The following is a 23,124-nucleotide window of genomic DNA, read 5'->3' as shown; positions in this document are numbered from 1 at the left end:
CATGCTCCGGTTCCTTCAGGAGCTGTTCCATGGCGCCCCCACCCCAGCCCCCATGGGTTTGAAGACATCAAGCTAAGTCCTGGGAACCTGAGTGCTGATGCTTCTTCAGCCCTGTCTGCTAGTCGCCAGGTATACCTGTGGCCTTGGTAGGGCACTACCCCGGCCATTTTTATTCTGTGTTTGAGACAGGGTTTCTCTGTAGCCTTGGCTGGCCTGGCCTCCCTTTGTAGACCAGGCTGGCTTCGAACTCAGAGATCCGCTGACCTGTCTCCCCAAGTGCTGGGATTACAGGCTCGTGCCACAGTGCCCTGCTTGCCAGCACACTTTTAAAGTTGTTTTGGGACAGGATACTCAGGTCGCCCTCAAAGGCCCAAAGATCCTTCTGCCTCTACTGCTGTAGCATGCTGGGATTGCAGGTGTGCACAGCTTTTCCTAGCAGCATTTTTACTCATAAACCCAGAACAGCTACTTCGGGGGACTTGTGTCTGTATTACTAGCCACTTGGGGAAGCTAAGACTGGATCCACTGAGCTCAGAGGTAGTAAAAGTGACTTAGGCAATGGAACAAAGCCCACAGTGAGAACAAGAAGTGGGGCAAGCAGGCCTACCTGGGCTGTCAGGGTAAAGGGCTCACCCACCACTAGCAAGCTTTCTAGATGCACTGCAGGCACAAAGAGGTTTCCTGTTCCCAGCTGTTGCCCAGAGGGTGGTAGTGGGAGGGGAATCCACATAGGAAGGTTTGGCACTGGACGGGGCAGATAAAGGATTTTGTGGGATGGGAAGAGGTGGAACACCTGATTCCCAGAAGACTCCCGGGTGCCTGACCAGGCCCAGGCCTGTTAGGTTTGGCCTCAGAGAACACTGGCAAGGAGTAGGTGTGGCTTCCATGGGTTATTAGGGGTCAGCTCCACTGGGCAGCTAGCACCCCCAGACCAGGCACTAGAAAGGGTTTCAGTCTGCCAGTGAGGACATTGACTAGTTTGTTTGAGTCTTTGCTCGGCAAAACACACTCCCAGTGGGGTGGCACGAGAAGCATGGCCGCAGCCGCCAACACAGAGCCTAGTTTGAGGCTGTTAGCACATCCCCTCAGAGCAGGCGCTGGAATGTGGAAGAGCACTTTGGTGACCCGCCACCTGCAGGCCAACACTGCAAAAGCCCCTTCCTCCCCTCAGAGCCACTTCCCGTGTTGTGCTCAAGTTCCTCCAGGAACTTGGCTTCTTCCTGAAGTTTCTGAGACCTCTGACCTTCCCACCGGGAATCTCCACCCCACCCGCTACCACCTCAGCTGTTTTTGGAACAGGGAGGCTTCTGAGCCCCATTCTCCTTACCCCCACCCTGTTTGCAGAGACAAAGTCCAATGCCACCTCTCCTGGTCAGGCTGCACAGGGACAAGTGGCCTGGCGCCACCCTCCTGGTGAGGCCAGTCCTGTGATGTGTCTGCCCCTTAAGTCCCCAAGAGCAAAGGGTGTGAATGGCCAAGCTTTTCCTAAGCTTTCCAGTGCCACCTACTGGCAAGCCAAGCTCAGTGACTGGAGAAAACGGAGGCCTCCCAGATCCTTTTTTTCCGTGTGTATTTTTTGTTTTTTAAGTTTTTTTTGTTTTGTTTTTTTTTTCTGTAAAATGTCCCGGTTCTTCCATAACTTATAAACATGATTTCTATGGAGGGGTGGAGGGGAGTGAGAGGGGCGGCCAGGGGCGCTCCTCTGCTGTCCTCAGGAGGATGGGGACATCACTGTCTTTCCTCCAGCCGCCTCTGCCTGGGCGCTCACAGCCGAGTGCCCTTCAGATTCCAGAACTCCCTCCGGGACCCAGGCCCCTTGGACACTGTCCCCTGGCGCTGGGGACCCTCAGGCGTGGGGTGGGTCCCCTCCTTCCCACTGCCCCAACCCCAGGAGGGAGGGGGGAGAGGAGGGGAGGGCGGCCGGCCCAGCGATGTCTGCAGAGGAAGGGCAGGTGGGCTCAGCCGATGGTGAGGCCGAAGCCGCACAAGAACTTATTCTTGCGGTGGTTCAGGAAGGCGCAGAGGGACAGTGTCAGGGGTAGGGGTGGCAGCTTCTTCTCCAGCGTGGCGCCCACGATCCAGTTACTGTTCACAGAGCCTGTGGGTGAAGGGTGGGCAGAGACTGGGTGAGTCAATGTATCTGGTCACCTCTATGGTAGTCACACCAGACCTCTAAGTACATGCCGTCACAGGCCAAGCAGCTACTCGGCCCTGCTCCTCTCCAGTTCCCTGATCTCTGGGAATGGCTGCTCCCATAGACACACGGGGCTGACGGGCTCGGCTCAGCTATCATGTAAAGGGACAGAATGATTGGGACAGAGGCAGCACGCAACAGGGGATGCTGCTGGGGTCACAGCCACGGCAGCCCCAGACAAGCATCACAGCTCCTGGGGAACGGCGGCCACCCTAAGCTCAGCATCATCCATTTCGACATGACCTAGAAGGAGCTTCTGAACCTGGCTGCCACCACCCAGGCTCCCCAGCTGGGGGGGTGGGTAGCTGCGTACAAGCTAGTCATTTTTCTACACAGGGTTTCTCTGTGCAGCCCTGGCTATCCTAGAATTATGTAGATCCAAGGAAGCTCAATAGAAATGTCTCCCTAAGGGCTGGAGCACTGGCCGCTCTTCCAGTGGTCCTGAGCTCAACCACATGGGGGCTCACAACCATCTATAACGAGGTGCCCTCTTCTGGCATGCAGGAGCACATGCAGACAGAAGATTGTAAACGTAATAGAAAAAGAAATCTTTAAAACAGTTAAGAAAAAGAAATGTCTTCCTAAGTAAGACAGGGCTGCAGGCCAGCCTGTAGGGCATTTTCTTTATTAGTGACTGCTGTGGGAGGACCCACTGTGGGTGGAGTACAAAGGGGCTAAAAGCAGGCTGAGGAAGCCCAAAGGAGCTTCTGCATCAGCTCCTGCCTCTAGTTCCTGCTCCAACTTCTCTCAGGGACAGGTGTGTGATTTGAGAGTTGTAAGCCAAAATAAAACTCTTTTGCTCCAAGTTATTTATGGTTGTGGTATTTCATCACAGCAATAAAATCCTGAGAGTGAATGGGGGAGGGCCAGCATCTCCCCTTGGTGCCTTTTATTCGTGGGGAGGCCAAGTGCAGAAGGGCAGAGAGCTTGCTAGATGGGGATGGGAAGCAGGGTAAAGTGCTGGGGGAGTCCCACTGTTTGACAAGCCTCCCCGAGCAATCTGGAGGTGTATAAAGCACCTCATACACCCAAAGAACACTTTCATCTTCTCCATCTCCCATGGCCTCTACCACACAGGCAGCTAGAGGGAAACTGAGGCCTTCCTTACCTTTGAAGAGGAAGTTGGCCTTAGGCAGGTCCAGCTGGTATCCAAAGGAGGCACTGGTGTCCTGCATCCTGGTGCTGGCCTCAAACTCCACGCCTACCTGCAGCTAGGGGAGGGAGGACCCAAATACATGGGCCACCCATTAGGGCTCCTGGGCATACCAACAGCACTGGTAAACCCAGCCTGGGACTCACAACTAGGAGCTCCCTCCTGCTTACCTGGTCACTGGCTTTGTGGTAGTACGTTGCATGCATGCCTGCCTGGCCCAGTGTTACTGTCGCCAACCAGTTGTTCACTAGGAGAGCAGAGCTGGGTGAGGACTGGGGACATCTGGAAACCAGAGCCTTACTGTTCAGTCCCCAGCTCTCTTCCCTCTCATCCTCCCTCCTCAGTGTGCCCCAGGCTCACATGTGTATTTCCCAGCTAGAGACATGACCGTGCCCTCCTCTCCAGGCCGCCGGTGGTAGACGAGCTCTCCCCCCAGGGCCAGACACGGTGTGATGCTCTGGAGGTAGTGGGCCACGAGGATTCCTGCAGGAGGAGAGAGTGGTCAGACTGCCCAGCCCAGCCCTGCCTTTACCTCCCCAGAGGCTGCTCCCGGCTAACCCTTGCAACAGCTCATGCCACGATCCCTCGCTCTGCCTCTCCTGCAGTAGGACCCCCAAAGAGGCAAGCCGCCCTTTCACAGAACATGGCAAGCAGGAAGCACGCCCCTCTGCCTCACAGGCCAAGGCTCTGAGGCACTCTGGTTTAAAGGTGAGGGCAGGGAACTGGGAAGGGGGGCTGGAGGCAGGGTTCAACAGTAGAATTCTTGCCTAGCCTGAATAAGGCTCTGAATTTCACCCCTTGAATGGAAGAGAAAAAAATGAAAGTAAAAAAGAAAGGACCAGAACAGATGGGAAGACTGAGGAGTTCCTGGGGAGAGCCCAAGGCCAGGTGGGCATACTCCCACAGCCATAGCCTATCTCCTTGCACAAACTTTCCAGAGGAGTATCTGGCAGAAGAGTGGGCGTGCCACAGAGACTTAAGTGCAGGCAAAATACTCAAATACTCATTACACATAAAAAACAAAAAACAGAATTTAAGGTCAAAGCTGGGCTGAGGCACCTACAACCTGGCTATATATTAGGCTGGACAGGAGTCCATGTGCTCAAGGCATCCCTAAGATGGATGCTGGCTGGAAAAGCCCCACAGACTCTCTAAGAGGATCCACTGTGATTCAGACTTCAGTTTCAGCCCACTAGGAGAGGGGCTGGCTGGGTGGATAAGCTGACCAGGTGTCTCAGTGGTGGCTTCAGTATCTGGTGAACATTCTGTAGATGTTTGGCCAGGAGAGTAGGGGGAAAGCTCTGGTGGCAGCGTCAATCTAGAGGACATGGCTGCTTTATGCTGGGGCCAACCCACAGGGCACCACAAACTAATGTGAGGAGCTTGGATCCTCCCGGAGCACTGGGGACCTGTGGCAGGTTCTCAGTATATGCTCTGGCGAGATTCCCTGAATGTGCTGTGAGGCCTCTGGAGAGGCTACGCCTGTGAGGACGAGGAGGCCATAGGTAGAGAGCGGCTTGGTCCCTGGGGGTCGGAGAAGGGACTTCTGCCTTGAACTTGCCGTCCATAAATGGCTACTCAGAGGACTCTAGCTCTCAGTTTGCTGTCTGTCAGATGAGTTGATAGTGGTGATCAGAGGTATGCTGGGATTGAGTTGATCTTGTCCTGAAGCTAATGGTCACCTGCTCACTGAGAGAACACTCCGGCTGGCTCAAGAGCCCATGGTACCTGCCCCTGTCCATGGTCAGACAACTCAGCACACCGAGGCCCTGGCTGGGACTCTGGGCCCCAGCTCACACAAGTTGGTCCACAGTGGTCCTGGCCACTCTTCTGCCAGATACTCCTCTGGAAAGTTTGTGCAGGGAGACAGGCTATGGCTCCGTGGGAGCCTGCCCACCTGGGCAGCCACCTGGCCTTGGCTCTCCCCAGGAACTCCTCAGTCTTCCCATTGGTTCCAGAACCCATCAGAAATATCTTCATATATTTCTTTGTACGTAACAGAAAGGCCTTGTTTTGGGAACCGCTGCTGTAGTCAAAATTCCTGTCCTGCAACAGGGACTAGTACAGACAAACACGGTAGGAAAAGCAGGGCCTCTGATGGTACAACTTGGAGGGCCTATCTATGGCTAACTACTACCCATCCAAGTACAGTCAAGGTCATGTCCTGAGGCTGAAAGCCTGGAAGCGCATAGTTCAGTGGTAGAACACTTGCCTGTGCCTGATGTAGGCTGACAGCTTCTTAAAAACTTTAATTATTTATTTGTGTGCTTATTTCTAAGGCAGGTATCTGGCTTTTCAAGACAGTTTCTCTGTGCAGCCCTGGCTGTCCTGGAACTCAGAGATCCAAGCTTCTGCCTCCTGAGTGCTGGGATTAAAGTTGTGCACCACAATGCCTGCTTGGCTGACAGTCACTCTGCAGGGCAGGTGGCTCTGTATTCCAGCAGAGACCGTTCCATCCCTAACATGCTAGGAATACCTTCTTTTAATAAAAACAAACAGAAGGTCACCCTTTCTGTTTCTGCTTTAAGCACTTGCGTTGTTTTGGAGAAGCTGTCTGGGTCACCCCAGTAAAGGTGAGGCCCCTTATTAGACGCCATCATAGTTAGGCCAGCCAGATGGCCCGGAAGGTAAAAGAGCGTGCAGTGTAACCCTGGGACCTACAGTAGGAGGAGAACCAACTCCACAAAGTTGTCCTCTAACCTCTGCAAACACGCGTGGCATGCACTGACACACACTAATGATAAAGAAGAGATGTAATCAGTTGCTGGGGTTGTGGTGGTGCACGCCTTTAATCCCAGCACTTGGGACACAGAGGCAGGCGGATCTGAGATTGAGGCCAGTCTGGTCTACAGCGTGAGTTCCAGGACAGCCAAACCCTGTCTCAAAGACAACACAAAACACCTTGTTTATGTGCTGTGACCATAACCCAGGTCCTTGCGAGCACCACACCACCAAGCCCTGGCCTGCCACCCTCACTGCCAGATCTGGGCAGGTGTTAAGTCACACCCACTATCTCTACCTTTTTATCTGGAGGTCCATGCTCTGGGGATGGACATTCGCCAGAGGTGGACTCAGGGCTTCTGTTCACTGTGCCATCAATGCTTAACTACACTGTATGGGCAGGCTCAGTATGCTCCCATTTCATGGGCGGTTACACAGGTGGTCTGCAACTCCTGCCCACTACAAAAAAGGAGCGCAGAGGGGCCAGGCATCAAGAGTCATCCATACTCATCTTTGTTTTATCTTTCTGTCTGCACATGGCCATTCTGTGCCCTGTTCCATGACTAACACCCCTTAGTCCAAGCCCCACAGTACTGACACTAAGAACTATCACTGGAGCACATGACTAACCTCATAGGCACTGAGCCCACCAAGCTTCACCAGTGTCGCTTGGGTCTGCACGGCTGGGCTTGTGAAAGCAGCAGTCCAGGGCTGAACTATGGTCCCCAAGTACAGTTCCTGCCTAATGGTGCTGTATTGTTTTGCCCCGTGAGCATGGAACCCAGGCGATTTACCCGCACGCCATATGCCTCTAGTTACCTAACACACCATCCCTTTTCTGCTTTCTTTGGGGAGACAAGCTTTCACTGCATATACCAGGTGTGGAGGTTTGAATGAGAAATGTCCCCATGGTCTCAGGCATCCTACCACTTGCGTGGTGCGGTTTGGAGAGGCCCAGGCTCAGCCTGCTTGAGGAAAGCAAGTCTGGGTGAAGACTCTGAAGTTTCAAAGACTTAGGCTTTTCCAGTGGTCTGTTCCCTGCTCTTGCTGCCAGGCCTGCCACTTGTGTTGTATCTCACTGCCATGACAAACTCTTATCCCTCTGGATCTTTAAAGAATTCCAGCCCTTCCTTCTGTAAGCCGCATTAGTCAAGGTGCCTCACCACAGCAAACAGAAAACACAGCAGACTGGCCTTCCATTGCACCAGTCTTCCTGAGGGGTTGACCAGTATGTTTGTACTACACCCATTTTTGTTTGCTTGCTTATTTCACTGTGCAGGCCGGGCCAAACTTAAACTCAAGGGATCCACTGCTGTGGCCTCCCTAACGCTGGGTGTCAGGGTATGTTCCGCCAGGCCAGAACAATGGCTCAGGGGTTAAGCTGAGAGCATTGGCAGCTCTCAGAAGATCCAGATTCCACCAGCACCCACAAGGTGACTCACAGCCGTCTGTAACTCTAGCCTCAAGGGACCGGACAGGCTCTCCTGGCCTGAGGGCAGTGGGCACACTTCAAGTGCTGACACACATGTAGCAAGTACCACACACAACAAATAAAAAGCACATGCCTTTCCCTCACAGAGCTCCAGCCCTCATCTCTGACTCTCCCCAGTAGTACTGGAATTAAAGCTGTGGCAATACCTGGCTTTTCATTTTTCTTTTTTGAGAGGGATTCGTAGCTCAGGATGCCAGAAACTCATGCTGCCCTGCCCCAGGCTTGTGAGTGCTGGGACAAGCTCATGTCTCCACCCACGGATCCCAAGTCACTTCTACCCTGCCACCTCTCAGAGGGAACCACGGGAGGTCCCAAGAGACAAAGCCATGAGCCTTGTGGGGAAAGGGGAGCTGGATTAAGGCTTCATGACCACCTGTGAGGCTCCACCTCTTACCTGAACCCACCAAGACATCTGGGTTGCCTAGCGTGACAGCAGCCGTGAAGTCAGAGCCCCGGTACTCCCCATCCACCTGCCAGTTCACGAACTTCGACTGCTGGGTCTGTGGGAGAAGGGCCATGTGAGGGCCACGGATGAGGGGCACCTGTAGGGGTGGCAGGCCACGCTCACACATGACTCACCTGGATGGCCATCTTGGACCTGAGGCCTGGGCTCAGCTGGTGGATGACCTGTGCATTGAGGCTGCCACTGTTGTCCATGTCACCCACCAGCACAGGGAACGCCTGTAAGACAGAGGGCAGCCTAGAGGTCAGAGGCTTTGTGTGCACAAGGCAAGCAGTCAGTCTAAGCAAGAGGCTTGGATTCTGAGGGCCTCAGTGCTTAGACAGCGCCCTCTTGGGGCACGACTTCAGTGACACACCCCACAGCCAGGCAGACAGTCTGTGGAGGAGTCGCTTCTGCTTTTGAGAAATAGGGTTTCCTGTAGCTTAGAGTGGCCTTAAACAATCTTAACTAAGGTTGCTATTGCTGGAATAAACACCAGGACCAAAAGCTAATTGAGGAAACAAAGATTTCCTTCAGCTTACAGCTCCACACCACAGCACATTACCAAGGGAAGTCAGGAACTGAATGCAGGATTGTGGAGGAGCTGAGGCCACAGACGGGTGCTACTCACTGGCCTGCTTAGGCCTTTCTCAGAGCACCCAGGACCAGCTCAAGGGCAGCAGTGCCCACAGTGGGCTGGGCGCTCCCCCCTCCATCATCAGTCGAGGAAACGCTCCACAGGCAGCCTGGTGGTGGCATTTTCTCAGTTCCTCTCCCCAGGCTGACTGCAGCTTGAGCCACCCTGACTAGAGCCAGTCACCACACTAGCTACTGTCACTCAGGCTGCCCATGACCTCCTCAATGATGGATTACAGGTCTGGCCCATCTGCCTGTGTCTTGGTTTGTATGTTTACTTATAGAAGCAGGTCTTGCTACGTAGCCTGGAACTCCTCATCCTTCTGCCACAGCTTTTCCCAGGTGCTAGGATGACAAGCATGTGTCAGGACACCTAGCTGGGGTTGAGCTGGCTCCACTTCCATGCTGGCAACACATGACCTCTATGGCGGTCTTTCCAAACTTCCTTCTCTCCACTATTACAGGCCAGTCCACCCTTGACTTGACAAGCTATGTCACCTTGCAGCTTCGACTCTTAGATAACTACCAGTTTCACTTGAGGATCCAATGAGATGGGTCAGCGGGAAGGCATAGGCACTTGTCACCAAGCCTGAGGACATAAGTTCATTTCCCAGAGCACACAAGTGGAAGGAAAGAAATGACTGTTGCAAGGTGTCTTCTGCCCTCCACAGCACAACCCCAAACAAACAAATGCAATTCCAAGTGCAGCTCAGGCCTTTTCTGCCTTGCAACACTAGGGCACTATGACAAATGGGCTGAGCCAAGCAGGGACCCTTGCTACTCTAATAAGCTCCAGGGGAGGCCTTCATTCCTTGCTGATCTGCAGGTGGTGGTGCCAGACTTGTGACTTTGATTTTAAAAAGTACCAGGTGTGGTGGCACACACCTCTAATCGCGGCACTCGGGAGACAGACAAGAGGGCAAGAAGCCCTCGGAGTTGGCCTCCAGCCTGGCTTACAGAGGGCCTTCCAGTTCAGCCAGAGCTTAGAGAGGTGGATCAGGTCCCGGCACTCCTACACCGAGCACGAAAACCCAAGCCCAAATCCCCAGCACTTGTATAATAAGCCGCTCCAACACTGTAGAGAAGGTGGGCCCTGTGAGCTGGCTGGCCAGCCTATCCAGTCTAAACAGTGAGCTTTTAGACCAAATGCTCTGTTCTGGCCTTTCCAAGGCATCTGCACACAGGTCAAGTGCTGAGGATGTAGTTCAGTCAGTGAGAGTGCTTGTCTAGCATGCCTAGGTTCAAGTCCCAGCACCAGATGAAACCGAACATGATGACTTATGCCTGAAATCCCAGCACTAGGGGAGGTAAAGACAGGAGGACTGACAGTTTAAGGTTATCCTCAGCCACAGCTCAAGACCAGCCTGGGACCACATGAGATCCTGTCTCCAAAACAGTACCTCCTCAGAACTCCCCACTCCATTATCCATCCCTCTGCTACGGCAGCATGAGGAACAGACCTGAAGCATCCACCTGATCCTGTTTTCCCTTTGTCAGAGCTCTCTAGCGCCCCCTAGAGAACATTCAAGCACAGAGCTTGACATTCCAGCTCCTATACCTGGCTCCCAGCATCCAGGTCACCCTGGTCCCCTGGCCCCTTGCAACCAGCATCACCCAGCCAAGGACAAGATAAAGAATAGTATGTTAGGAATACTGCTGCAGGAAGGAACGACCTGTGTCCCAACACCTCCTCACCGCCGAACCCCGAGCCTGTCACTAGACTACCAGGTTCCTTAATGGAAGATTTGCTATTAGACCCACTACAGGAGCCTTACCTCTGTGGGACTCAGCTGCTTCGTCCCCACATATGTGACCCCGAAGTGGTAGTTGGATTCCCCAATTGTGCCAAGGGCTACTGTGTGGGTCACCTGGAAGAAAAGAGTGAGTTGGGGAGTCTTGGCAAGGCTAGTGTATCTATCCATTTGAGGATGCAAACACAGAGTTTTTGGGCTGGCTAGGGGATGAAAACCAGCAGTGTGGGGCTGGCGAGCTAACAGCAGGTGACAGGGCATACTTAGCATTGATGTCCAGGGTTCCATCCAAGGGGATAAAACAAAACACCAGGCCTGACCCGATGGATGAGATTAAAGGTTACTGGTGAGAAAATAGGGCTGAGTCGGGCTACGCATTCCTCACTACACTCCTTTGAAGGTGGCTGCATAAGAACTGGATGCACACAGGGGTATGGCTGTTATGACCCCTGGAGGGTCGCACCAGAAAGACTCACCTGGAAACGGTTGCTCAACCCTTTGTTGACTGTAAGTTTGACACCCTCCATCTGAACGGGAAACAGCTCTGCAGAAGAAAGATGCTGTCACACCCCAAATTCTCTGCAGTTTCCTCTCATTCCAAGCTCTCGCCAGAGACATCTCAGAAAAAAATCTCACTAGAGCAAACTCCACTTAGTGGTTGGGTCTAGGCCCTTTGCCGGTTTGTGAGACCCAGTGCAGTCACCTGTACTCAGGAAACTTTCTCATCCCTATGGTGGGTGGGCCCTCACTACACAGAACTGTGCCCAGCACTTAAGAAGTTAACACATGTCTGAGTATCAAAAATAAGAATGTACCCCTCTTATAATCAAATGATTCTGGGCCAGGATCCAGATCCCTTGGGTTGCAGCTCTCACGGGTACATTGGGGGACACCACTTGACACCATGACCTTGGGCTATAATTTCTTTCTTGATCACACTACGGACTCTGGTGGGGTTGGTCTCCGGGCTCTCAGTGCTCCAAGGCTTCTTTCTCTCTCCTGCAGTGGCATTCTTCCATCATCTGATCGCAGTTCTGAGCCCCAAGTTCAAGGTCCCAGAGTCCCATTTCACCCTCAACTCCTAACGTTCTGTTCAGTGACTGCAGCGACGCACGCCAATCCTGCGGGGGTCTTCCCCCTTTCCCTCGGGCGACCCCGGCCCGACGTCCCTCACCCTTGCACTTCCGGTGGCACTCCTCGAACGTGCCCGGGTTGGGCAGGCAGCCGCAGCAACCATCGTCCGAGGCCGCCGCAGCGCCGCTCGCCGCAGCCCCGGGAGTCCGTTCCGAACCGCGGCCCGCGCTCGACCCGGCGCCCAGGCCGCCTCCGAGCGGCGGCAGCGTGAAGCCCGACGGCGAAGGCGGCGGCGGCGGCAGCCCCACGAGGGACGGCGTAGGAGGCGGCGGTGGCCCTGCGGGCGGAGAGCTGGCGGCCAACACGTTCCCCATGGTATCTGCGAGGGGAAAGGTCAGAGGGCAGAGGTCAGGGGCCAAACACACACACGCACGCACACACACACGCACACGCCCGCATGCGGCCCGAGTCACTTCCCACCCGACTCGGACTCGGTGCTCACTGGCGGCGGCGGCGGCGCCTGTTCCCGGCCCGGGCTCCGCTCCTACCCCGTGCGCTACGCGCAACCTAACCCGCTGCCGCCGCCGCGGCCGTCTCTCCGCCCCGCGGAGCCCATTGGGTCAGGCTCCTTCGGGATCAGCCCACAGTCAGAGAAGCTGGAGATCCTATTGGAGGCTTGGCGGGAAGTTCCGCCGACCTCGCTGAAATGCCCATTTCTATTGGTTCTTCATCGCAGTCCATCAGCGCGGCTTCCTCGCCCTTCCTATTGGCTCGTCTGTTCCGTGCCCATTGGTGCGCGGCGCCGCGGGTCCGGGCGCTAGTTCGCTATTCGTCGACACCGCGCGCACTGAAACGATTATCGCGGATTGCCCCGCCCTCCTGCCGGAGGGGCGGAGCCTCGCCGTAGCAGATGGCGTCACCATTGGTAGGTCGGCTCGTCCCGCGTTCTGATTGGCTGGGGCCGCCCCAGGTGACGTATTATGCCGGTTCTGTCATTGGCTAAGGTGCCAGGGTTAAAGAACATGGGCAAAGGTGCGTTGCGCCGCAGACGCTGCTAGGCAGCAAGGTCAGCTCTCGCGTCCCAACAGGCACCGCGGTGGAGGGGCAGGGTCGCCGATTGGAAAGGCGGAACTGCTGCCCCTTCCCACAGTGCCTCGGGAGCTTCAAACCAGGGCTGTGGAAACCGGCCTGCGTCTACCTACCCGTAGTGCCCGCTTTCAGTCTTAACGCAACAGCTGCCTTGGACCCCCCCCCTTTTTTACCCATCGTGCCGTCTGCTCTCGCGTCACTGTGGCTTCTATCTTTGGCCCATTCATTCCTTTCCCATTACCCAGCATTCATCCATCCATTCATTGTGCTTCGTTTCCTAGTCTTCGGTTTAGCCCATTTCTGCCTGTTCACTTTCACCATTCTTCCGGCCTTTAATTAACCATCTTGTTTTCCAACCTTTTACCTCCTGACTATTGCCCATTATGCCCCGGCTCTTGTTTCCTCCTATCTCTTTGGCTCTGGCTCATTCGTTTAGCCCCCACGCCTTGGGGGCTTCTTTGAAAATAATTTCCCCATGGCCTATTTTTTCTCCCCTTCCCCCCAACATGTAATACCACGTTGACCATGAATTGTGGGCGATCCTTCTGCCTCAGCATCCTAAGTGTCCTTGGCCCATTAGCTGCAATTGACTGACTGAACCCAGCCCCTCGTGCTGATTACTGGTTTATCTGTTTCTATTACTTAACTGTCATTAGGCAGCTGTTTCCAAGCAGTGTGCAGCTTAGAGATCTCTTGCATCTCTATCGTTAGTTTTAGTTGATGCAGTTTGGCTTATTACTCATCAATTTCTGGGTCATCTTTGGCGTTTTTGGTGGGAGTCTATTATGTATCGACCTACAGCTCACCGATCCCTCCAAGCTCCAGCCCTCATTCATTTCACTCATGTCCTACCCAACTCCCTTCACTTCTCACAGAAAACACAAGACTTTATCAAAGTATAAACTCATATTTTGTAGGAAATGCTTACAAAATAATATCGCCCTAACTCCCAACCCAGATGCCCAGATAACCCATCTCAACACACACACCATCCCCTAAAGAGGGATGTGTAGTTCTCATCCCACTGGGTGGGCGTTAAAAGGATTCAGTAGTCTTCAAGACGAGCAGATTCCCCCCAAACCTGGGGTGGCAAGGCACACTTGCATTAGGCTCTTCCCTCTGGCACTGGGCCTGCGCTTTCTACTCTGAGAACAGGAACTGGGGTGGGGTGCTGGGTTTTGAGGAGAGGGTGTGAACCCTGAGATTCCTGCCTGCAGGAGTGGGTGGAAATGGGGAGGTCCTACCTTACACTGGGGAGTCAGCTCCTTTTCACCTTTGGGGAATAGGGTGGGGAGGGGTCAGGAGCTCCTGCTGCCTGGAGGGCTCAGGTCTGAGCAGCAGGGAAGCCCCTGATCCATTCTTGCAGACCTGTGTGGACTCTATTGCCTGAGAACAAGTCTGTGGTCCAGAGTCTTCTTTGGGACTTTAAGGGTAGTTGAGATATAGGTGGTTGGGTAAGTGGCATGGTCAGAGGGTCACAGTCTTAGGACTCCGTGAGGGGTCACGGGTGGTGCAGAAGGATCCTCTGAGCTCCCTGCCTCAGGAGATAAACTTTCCAGGGTTCCAGTCATGCAGGTTCGTCTGTCTCAGAAATCACAGGCTGGAGGTCATGGTGGAGCCGCTAAGAATTCACAAGTGGATTGCATGGGTGATAGCTGACCCTGGCTTGGCTGGAAGTCAGGGTGTTCTAGATCACTGGTGGAAAGCTGAGGGGTCAAGGGTGAAAGGTGGGCGGTCAGAGCCTCTGCGCTTCACACATACATGGCCCGTGACACAAAAAAGTCTTTGCTCTGGTAGGAGTCAGAGGGGCTAGGGTAGGACAGGGCATCGTAAATAGGGTTGATTTTGTCCAGGAAGTCTTCCTCATCATCATCTTCCTCCTCATCTTCGAGACCCAGGGAAACTCTCTCCACAACAGGGGGTCCTGTAGGCACTAGAAGAGAAGGTCCCAGGCCTGTGGCCCCCAGCAACAGGGGTCCTGACCGCTCTTCCAGGGTGGGGAGCTCGTGATACCGAGGCATGTCCTAGAAGTTGGGAGCAAGCCGGAAGTCAAAGTCACCTCAGTCTCAGGATGGTACCCCAGATCTTCCCCTTGACCCAAGATTTCTGACTGTCCTTGCCCCATGACAATCAGACCCAACTACTCCACTGTCATCTTTTCTCCCTGGATTGCTGTGCTCTGTCCATTTGACCTTTCCTTTTTTTTTTTTTTTTTTTTTTTTTTAAAGACAGGTCTCATTATGTAGCCTTGGCTGTTCTGGAACTCACTCTATAGACAGGGCTGGTCTTGAACTCAGAGAGCTCTGAATTCCTCTGCTTCTAGAGTACTGGGATCAAAGGTGTGCATCACCACCAAAGAGGCTGGAGGAAGGCCTTGGATCCCCTAAAGCTCGAGTGAAAAGAGCTTGTATGCTGTCTAACATGGATGCTAGGAAATGAACTTGGGTCTCTGGAAGAACAGCAAATGTCCTTAACCAATAAGTTGTCTCTCCAGCCTCTTTTTTTTTTTTTTTTTGTGGACCAAGGTCTCTTGTACGGAAGACTTGTAAGACTGGCCTTGAATATACTATGTAGCCAAGGCTGACCTGAACTTCCAATTTTCCTGCCTTTTTCTGCCCCCCTTGAGACCAGGTCTCTTTGTTTAGCCCTGGCTGTTCTGGTAGAAGAGAGCTGCTTCTACCTCTTGAGTGTTAGGATCCCAGGTCTGGACAGCACCATTTCAGAATGCTGCAGACTGAACCCAGGGCTTTATGATGCTGGACAAGACAGCACCAACCGAGTTATAACCCGGGACTGCCCTCCGTCACTTTGTTTGGAGCAGGGTTTCATGTAGCTCAGGCTGTTCCTAAGTTTACTCTGTAGCCAACGATGACCTTGAACTCCCAATCCTTCTGCTTCCAGCTCCTTAGTGCTGGGATGGCAAGTGGGTACATGATCACTGAACATTTTTTTTTCTTTGTTTGCTTTGTCTTGTTTTACACAAAGTCTCACTGTGTAGCACAGGTTGACCCGAACCATGGTAATTCTGCCTCCGACTCTCAAGTACTGAGATTACGAGTTTACATCCTACATCAGGCTTGGTTTCAGCCTTCTTTTCCTCGATTCTTGAAAATACTTGTGTTCGTATGTAAACGTGTGTATTAGTGTTTGTGCTGAGGCCGGAGGAGGTTATTTGCTCCCTCAAAGCTGGGGGCTGCTTCGTATGTGACTCAGATACAACTCTGGTCCGCACAATGACACAGCAAGCGTCAGACTGCTGAGTCAGCAATCCTGCTTCCTTCCTTGGCTATTTTGAAACAAAATCTCACTGGTCAGCTCATGCTAGCCCTGTAGCCCAGGTTGGTTGAACCCATTGTAATTTGAATTTATGGTGATCCTCCTGTCTCAGTTTCCCACGTGCTGGGATCACAGGCTGGAGCTACCATGTTCAGCTCTGACCTCAATCTTTGTTTAACCTTGAGTGCCAAATAGGTCTTGAAAACTCTTTCTGTTTGGGCCTCCTTATCTGAGGCCTCCTGACCATCAAGGGGATTAGGGGGATGTTTCTATCACAGAGGGGGCCAGGAGATGTCTCCATCACAGGGGACTCCAAGAGATGGCTCCACCATAGAGTGGTCTCCAAGGGAATGGCTCCATCACAGAGGGGATTCTAGCTGAATGCCTCCACCATGGAGGAGACCCCGGGGAATGGCTCCATGGCGGTATCTCTGCTACAGGCACAGTCCCTGGGCAGCTCTAAGTCGCTCCACTCTTCCTAGGCTTGACCCTGGGCCTTTAACCCACCCCCTAAACCCACCCCAGTTTACCCGGAAACTCCCACCTGGTCTGCACAAGAGACACCAGCATCGAAGTATGGCGTCTTCACTGGGCTGTGCTCCGAGGCCCCCAGAGTGAAAAGCTGGGAGGGCTGTTGCAGGACATGAAGTTAAGCCAAGATCCCTCTTCGTGACCTCTCCCAGCCCCGGCCCAGCCAGCCCAACAGCCCCTCCAGGCTTGACCCCAGGGAGGAAAAGTTGGTATGGAGAAAGGGTGTCGTGAGCTCCGGGGAACATCTCACCATCTCTGGTTCCTCCAGCTTGGCCTTGGGGGTCGGTGGCTTATAGGAGGGAGGTCCTTCCAGTCTGCAGGAGCAGGAGGCAGATCGAGGGGCAGTTAGCACTCTGGCGCCCCCCCCAGCTTCCCCTCTTTTATTATTTTGTTTATTTACGTATTTATTAATTTAGTTTTTTGAGGCAGGGTTTCTCTGTGTAGCCTTGGCTGTCCTGGACTCGCTTTGTAGACCAGGCTGGCCTTGAACTCACAGTGATCCACCTGCCTCTGCCTCCCGAGAGCTGGGATCACAGTAGTTTCTCCTCTTACAGGAAATGCCTCTGGTTCTCCAGAGGAATAAAGGACTGGTCACACTGGCCCTTGCTGTCAGTCTGGCCACTTTCGGGGTAGGTAGGAAATGCTGTTTTTTACTGTGGTTTTCAACACCATTTCTGCTCCCACCCAAGCACTGTGAGGGTGGCAAATTGAGCAATTCACCATTGTGGTATCTCAGAACCCTCTGGGAAGAAGTCAGAGAATTCTCTCAGCCAGGTGTGGCATGCTCCTGTAACCCCAGCTCTAAGAAGGACCTCTGAATTAAAGGCCCCTGCTACATGATGAGACCCAGGCCAACTAGTGCTACATAGTGGGGCCTGTCCTTGTTTCAAAACAATGAACCCAGGTGGATGGTGCCTACATCACCCAAGGTTGTCCTTCTCCCCGTGTGAGTACATCCTCAGGGTAACACTTGACTAAGCTTGTATTGACACAAACAATACACCTTCCTGGGTGAGGGGCTTGCCACCAACCTGATAACCAGAAACTCAAATGGCAGAAATAGAACACCTTTGACCTCCAACAAGATAGCTTTATCACACACACACACACTAATAATAATAATGTAGGAGGGAGCAAGATCAAATAACAAAATCAAGGTCAAGTTGGGCTAAATATTTAAAAGGGGACTGGAGAGATGGCCCAGTGTTAAGAGCCCTTCCAAAGGACCCATGTTCAGTTCCCAGCACCCACATCAGGGGGTATACAACAGTCTCTAACTCACAGAGACAGTTGTACATACATACATGCACAGAGACAGACAGATGGGGACAAACACACAGAAATAAAAAGAAAAATATTTTCTTTGTCTTTCTGTCATTTTTTCTTTCTTTTCATTTCTTTCTCTCTCTGTTTCTTTTTTATTTTTCTTCAAGACAGGGTTTCTTTGTGTAACCCTGGCTATCCTGGAACTTACTCTGTAAAACAGGCTGGCTTCAAACTCAGAGATCTGCCCACCTCTGCCTCCTAAGTGCTAGGATTAAAGTTGTATGCCACTATTGCCAGGCAAGAAAAAAAAATCTTGTTTGTTTGTTTTGAGACAGGGTTTCTTGGCTATCTTGGAACTCACTGTGTAGACCAGGCTGACCTTGAACTCACAGAGGTCCGCGTGCCTCTGCCTCATACCTCCACCATGCTTAGCTAAGAAAATAAACCTTTAAAAAAACAACAACAAAAAGGGCAAGCAAGTTGGCTCAGCAGATAAAGGCCTTAAAAAACCTGAGGACATGAGTCTAATCCTTGGAGCATATGGAAAGGTAGAAGGGGACATCCAGAGACTTCCCAAATCCTCTGGCCTCCACACCCACACCAAGGCTCAAACACACAAGAAGACTCATTTTACAAAATGTAAACAAGCCAGACTGTTGTGGTCACGCCTTTGAGTCCCAGCACTGGGGAGGCAGAGATAGCTGAAGGACTGCGATTTTGAGGCCAGCCTGTTCAACATTGGGATCTTATCTCAAAGATAAATAAAGGGCTGGAGAGATGGCTCCTGAAGAGTACTTGCTGCTCTTTCAAAGGACCCTGGTTCTGGTCCTAGAACCCACATGGCAACGCACGACCTCCTTGGGTACCAGGCATACATATAGTGTACACACATACATGCAAGCAAACACACACAGAAAATTAAAAAAAAAAAAAAAAGGATTTCTCTGGACTATCCTGTAGACCAGGAAGTCACAGAGATAATCCTCCCTGCCCCCAATAGGGGCTTTAGGGATGGAACTCAGGTTCTTGCAAACTGAGTAATTTCCCTGGCTAATATACAACCTTTTTTTTTTTTTCATTGCTGTTTTTTTTTTTTCTTTTCCTTTTTTTTTGAGAGTCTTATATAACAGAGAGAGCATGACCTTGAACTTCTGATACTCTTGCTTCTACCTTCTGAGGGATGCTAAGGGAACTCACACTTAGCATCCCTTAAGATCTGAAGCTCTAGAGAAGCTGGAGCAACAAGATCGTGGGAGCCTGGGCTCTGATTAGGTCTCCGAGACAGTCTCTAATACCCATACTTCATGAAGAAGAGAAAGGCCTTTCCTCCTCACTCCACTTAAGATGCTGTTTGTGGTCACCATAAATAACTCTGTCTCACACCGCCGTGAAGATGTTCCCTTCGGTGTTTCCCAACTGTCGGCATGCTCCCTCCCACCCGCTTCTCAGGACCTATCACTCACTCTTCTTCCTCGTCCGCCCCCTGAAGCCTCTGCTCCTTCTGCTGTTGTCGGCAGATGAGGACGCCCGTGGCAGCCACTGCAGTGGCGATGATGGCCGCGATGATGCCGCCGATGATGCCGCCTGTGGCTCCTGCTCCTGCTGTGCTGGGCGACTCTGTTAGGACAAAGACAGCATGGCGTCATTAGGAGGGACTCGTGGCTGCTGCTTCCAGCCCTGTCTCTCAGATACCACACACGGCAGACTTTTCAAAATGACTGTTTTATTTTTGAGACAGGGTCTCACTGTGTAGCCCAGGCTGGCTGGCACTCTCTATGCTAACCAGGCTAAATCCATGCCTCTGCCTTCCGAGAGTAGGCATTGCTAGTGTGTGCCATCATACCGGCCTTTGGCTACATGGGGAACTAAACCCAGGGCCTCAAGCATGCTAGGCCTCAAGTGCTCTATGCCTGAGCATATCCCCTGCCTGTCCACCTAACCACGGCCAGGGGCTTTGCTTCATCCAACTGTCCTATGTGCCTGATTTGGGAACAGTGATCTGTGTAGAGGAAAAGAAACTCCTGAAATGCAAGAAGTTTACACCCTCCAAGGCGCTATAGTTCACTATAGTTCAGGCTGGTCTTGGCCAACAGCAAACAAGCAGATTCGATGCTACCTAATGGCACGACGGAAATGACCGAGTGGGGAAGGGAACAAGGAAGTGATAGAATGCTAGACCCAACTAAGTCAGGCTATCTGTGAAGGGGCACTAGAGTCCTCTGGGTGTGTTTTAGACAAGGAAATAGCCAGTGCAAAGGTCCTGGGACAGCCTTGGGGTATTCTGAGGAACAAGGAGCGTCAGCTGTGACAGTTTAGAGGCACCTATAATTCCAGCACTCAAGAAACTGAAGCAGGAGGATTGCTGAGAGTATGACACCAGCCTGGGCTACATAGTGAGTTCCCCGCCACTCAGAGCAACATAGCCAGACTGCCTCAAAAACAAAACAAAACAAGCTCCCCGAACACGGTGGAAGCTGCAGGAAGAGGTTCAAGTTCAACCTCAGCTGCAGTGTTCGAGAACCAACATAAAAAAAACAAGAGAAGGGGCATGCGTGGAGAAGGAGGAGGAAAGGAAGGGGTGGGAGGGGAGGAGGGAGGGAACTATAGGGGAGGGGGGGATACAAAGTAAATAAAGTGTAATTAAAACAAAAAAGCCAGAGAAACAGGAACAGCATGGAGACTGTGGCGCTGATCTGAAGAGAAGAGAGCGAGGATGAAAAAGCTCTGTGGTGCCAGGAGGACCCCTCATTATTACAGGATTGTGATGTTTTCTGGCCCATCAGGAGAGCTCCAGGCTCCCAATCTCAGTTGTTCTGTGTGCCTCTCCTAACTGACGGACCTGACGAGATGCATTGCCGCACAGACAGAAACCAGGCAATCTCTGCCCTCCATGGCCGAGAACAGGGCGGGCTCACCAAGAACACTCAGATCGGACAGGATGCAGAACCCTAGAGGTGTCACTGGTGATGTTCGTGTGCCGCCCACACATGGAATGGAAGCTGCCCAGGGGATTCAGTCAGCATCCGCTCTCCAGCTGGGTGTCCTCCTGTGTGCGCGTGTGGTGGCCATCCCAAACACTCAGCGCTTCCTGCCATTGTTGCTCTTTGGCAAGGACAGAGGTCTGTGATCTGGGCCACAGATCATGTGTCCCCACCATGGAGGACATAGGCTTTGCACTCTGAGATCTATGACTACTGGTTGAATAGGAACCAGTATCCAGGCCTCCTGGCTGCTCTGCCCACACAGGAGGTGTCATCTGATCCTCGCTAGTGTCCCAGGAGGCCACCTCCTTCTTCAGGAGCAAATGCTCTAGGCCCCTCAGAGCCACAGGAAAAGGAATGCGTGTGTCTGTATGTTGTACATATATATCTAAGTGTGTGTATGTGAGAGTATGTGTGTGGTGTGTTTCTGTGTTGTACATGTGGTATATCTGTGAGTACGTGCCTGCATGTAAGTGGTCTGTGTGAATATATATATACACACACCATACATATGTGTGTTAGTGTGTCTAGGGTCGGGGCGGGGACACATCAGAATTGCTGATAACTCCCACAGGACCAGACCCACAGGAGGGTAGGAGAGAGGCACCCACTGACAAGCTGCTTTGAAAACATCCAGGTGGGGCCATCTGGGTATCGCCAACCCCTGGCCCCTGCCTCTATAGCCTTGAGGTCTTCAAATACAGACAGAAGCCACCCTCCGTTCCTAGGACCCTCTACAACCCAGAAAGACCCCTGCCCCCCCAATCAGGACCCACGATCGAGGTTACTAGGTTCTCTCCCTGAGCAAGCTCAGTTCTGAGAGCATGCTGGCCACTCACCTCTGTGCCGGTATCTAAGAGCTTAAGCTTTCCCCACACTCCTCTGAGCCCCAGAGCCAGGGGCACCATTTAAATCCCGGCAGCTTCAGGGCGGCTGGAGCACTGGCGGCCTGAGATCTCCCAATGTGGGCCCCCACGCTTCTCTTTCCAAGCCTTGGTACTGAGTGGCCCGCCCCACCCCCTCGTTCCCCAGGACACAGGGAGGGATCTGATGCACTACAAACACCCCCGAGGTTTTCTGACAAGGCATTTATTAGCTCCTGAGTGTTTCGGGGCCAGGGCTAGTCTGGGGCCGAAAGCAAGCTCTGGGGAGTCCTGAGTGTGCACCATGGGTCCCCTTTTCCACGAGGCCCCGGAGACAGGAGTCTGCTGTGTGGTTCCTCTTGTCCTCCATCCAGAAAAGGGGGGGAGGTGGCCTTCCAACTCCAGTGTGCCCCAGAAGAACCAGTCCAACCGGTCCCTAGCCATCCTTTTGCTGGCTGGCGTTGGTGTGGTTGGAAGTGGGGGTGGGAATTGGCGTTCCTATGTGTCCAGTGTCTGTGTCTCGGGGTCACACATAAACTGCCCGCCGAGAGATGAGGGAGCCATCCAGATGAGATTCCATGTCATCCTTAGGTGACTCGTGTGCAGGTAGCATGAGGCCTTCCTCTGCCTTCGCTTCTTCCTCCTCCTCATCTTCCTCCTCCCTGCCATCTGGCCTCATAGGCTCAGGGGATGAAGATCTCCAGAAGACAGGACCCCCGTTCCCAAACACCTGAGTCTTTGGATCGTAGGATCCTCTGTCGACATCATTTCCTCCTCCTCCAGGGCTCTTCCGCCTCCTCCTCCCCCTCAGCAGGAGCAAGGCCAGGAAACCCCCAGCCAGGAGTAGCACCAGCAATGTTCCCCCCACGGCCCCCCATACCAGCGGACCCACATCTCGGGAGGCTTGGGGGGTGTCTGAGGAGAAAGGAAGGAGAGAGAAAAAGAGAAGGAGAGGGAGTCAAGAGGACACATCTGGGGGTGAGGGTATGGGGGGAGACCCAGGACACAGGTTAGTGACCAGAACTGAGGTGACTAGCTTGGAGAAGGGAGGAGGAAGAAGAAGGGGTATCCATGACCCTTCACTGCTGGATGGGCACAGTATAAGGAGAGGCTGCCAGCTGATGCTGCCTAGCTATGTTTCCATACGTCCTCAAAAATGAAGATTGCATCAATTGACTGTCATCCTAGTGCTTGGAGAATAAGGCAAAGGATCATGCCTTTGTCTTATTAGCCTGGGCCACATAGTGAGACTTTATCTCAAACACTCTAAGATGGGGGCGGGGGGAGTGGCTGGGCTGAGGATGGTCAGAAGTAGAGCCCCTGCCTTAGAACCCCCCAGTGAGGGGCTGGGGTGTGGATCAGTTGTTTGCTTAAAGGCCCTATATTTTGACACCTACTAAACACTTTTTTTTTTTTGGTGTGTGTGGCCTGTAGTCATACCTATTGGGAAAGCTCAGGTAAGATCCCATGTTTGAGGCTGTCTTCACCCCTCCCTCAAAAACAATAAAAAAGATGATGAAGCCAGTAACAGAGTTAGGGGTGGTGTCCCAGCCCCTTGCACACACAGAGGGGCTGTGCTCAGGAGAAGCAGATATAAGCAGAACCCCTCTGCTCTCTCCCACTAGGACCCAGCAGGCGGAGGTGGGAGCAGGTAG

At 52.9% G+C, this 23,124-nt stretch overlaps 2 protein-coding genes across 4 annotated transcripts in view; both read right to left on the bottom strand.

The window, feature by feature from the left end:
- Nucleotides 1-1,535: 1,535 nt before the first annotated feature.
- Nucleotides 1,536-12,111, bottom strand: Tomm40 (translocase of outer mitochondrial membrane 40). The gene is made up of 10 exons (XM_021642197.2): nt 11,966-12,111; nt 11,564-11,842; nt 10,866-10,933; nt 10,414-10,506; nt 8,140-8,241; nt 7,955-8,060; nt 3,708-3,830; nt 3,518-3,594; nt 3,303-3,405; nt 1,536-2,098 (listed from the first exon to the last, which is right to left on the bottom strand). Exons 2-10 carry the CDS (start codon nt 11,835-11,837, stop codon nt 1,959-1,961), a joined length of 1,086 nt encoding a protein of 361 aa, XP_021497872.1. The 5' UTR covers nt 11,838-11,842; nt 11,966-12,111; the 3' UTR covers nt 1,536-1,958.
- Nucleotides 12,112-13,439: 1,328 nt separating this feature from the next.
- The window catches only part of Nectin2 (nectin cell adhesion molecule 2), a 32,658-nt gene continuing 22,973 nt past the window's right edge, over nt 13,440-23,124 (bottom strand). Inside the window, exons 6-9 of one of the 3 annotated variants that reach the window (XM_021642187.2) lie at nt 19,089-19,242; nt 16,610-16,673; nt 16,373-16,459; nt 13,440-14,576 (exon numbers count right to left, since the gene is read on the bottom strand). In XM_021642187.2, coding sequence (XP_021497862.1) covers nt 14,304-14,576; nt 16,373-16,459; nt 16,610-16,673; nt 19,089-19,242 — 578 coding nt within the window. In that variant the 3' untranslated portion in view covers nt 13,440-14,303. Of the gene's footprint in view, nt 14,577-16,372; nt 16,460-16,609; nt 16,674-19,088; nt 19,243-21,679; nt 22,385-23,124 lie in introns of those variants that run through there. The other 2 variants (XM_021642188.2, XM_021642190.2) reach the window with 2 other exon arrangements.

Source organism: Meriones unguiculatus, chromosome 1 (genome assembly GCF_030254825.1).
Source record: "Meriones unguiculatus strain TT.TT164.6M chromosome 1, Bangor_MerUng_6.1, whole genome shotgun sequence".
NCBI classification, from domain to species: domain Eukaryota; kingdom Metazoa; phylum Chordata; class Mammalia; order Rodentia; family Muridae; genus Meriones; species Meriones unguiculatus.
Note: the sequence above shows the minus strand (reverse complement) of the source record. Positions and strands in the feature narration are given on the sequence as shown.

What these genes read in the sequence shown, in the direction of transcription:
- Tomm40 (XM_021642197.2), bottom strand. Translation starts at nt 11,837, where the DNA reads ATGGGGAACGTGTTGGCCGCCAGCTCTCCGCCCGCAGGGCCACCGCCG. An exon ending in GGTTGAGCAACCGTTTCCAG is followed by an intron (nt 10,507 to 10,865) that starts GTGAGTCTTTCT and finishes CTTTTCTTCCAG; the next exon opens with GTGACCCACACAGTAGCCCT. An exon ending in GGCCAACTTCCTCTTCAAAG is followed by an intron (nt 2,099 to 3,302) that starts GTAAGGAAGGCC and finishes CTTCACCCACAG; the next exon opens with GCTCTGTGAACAGTAACTGG.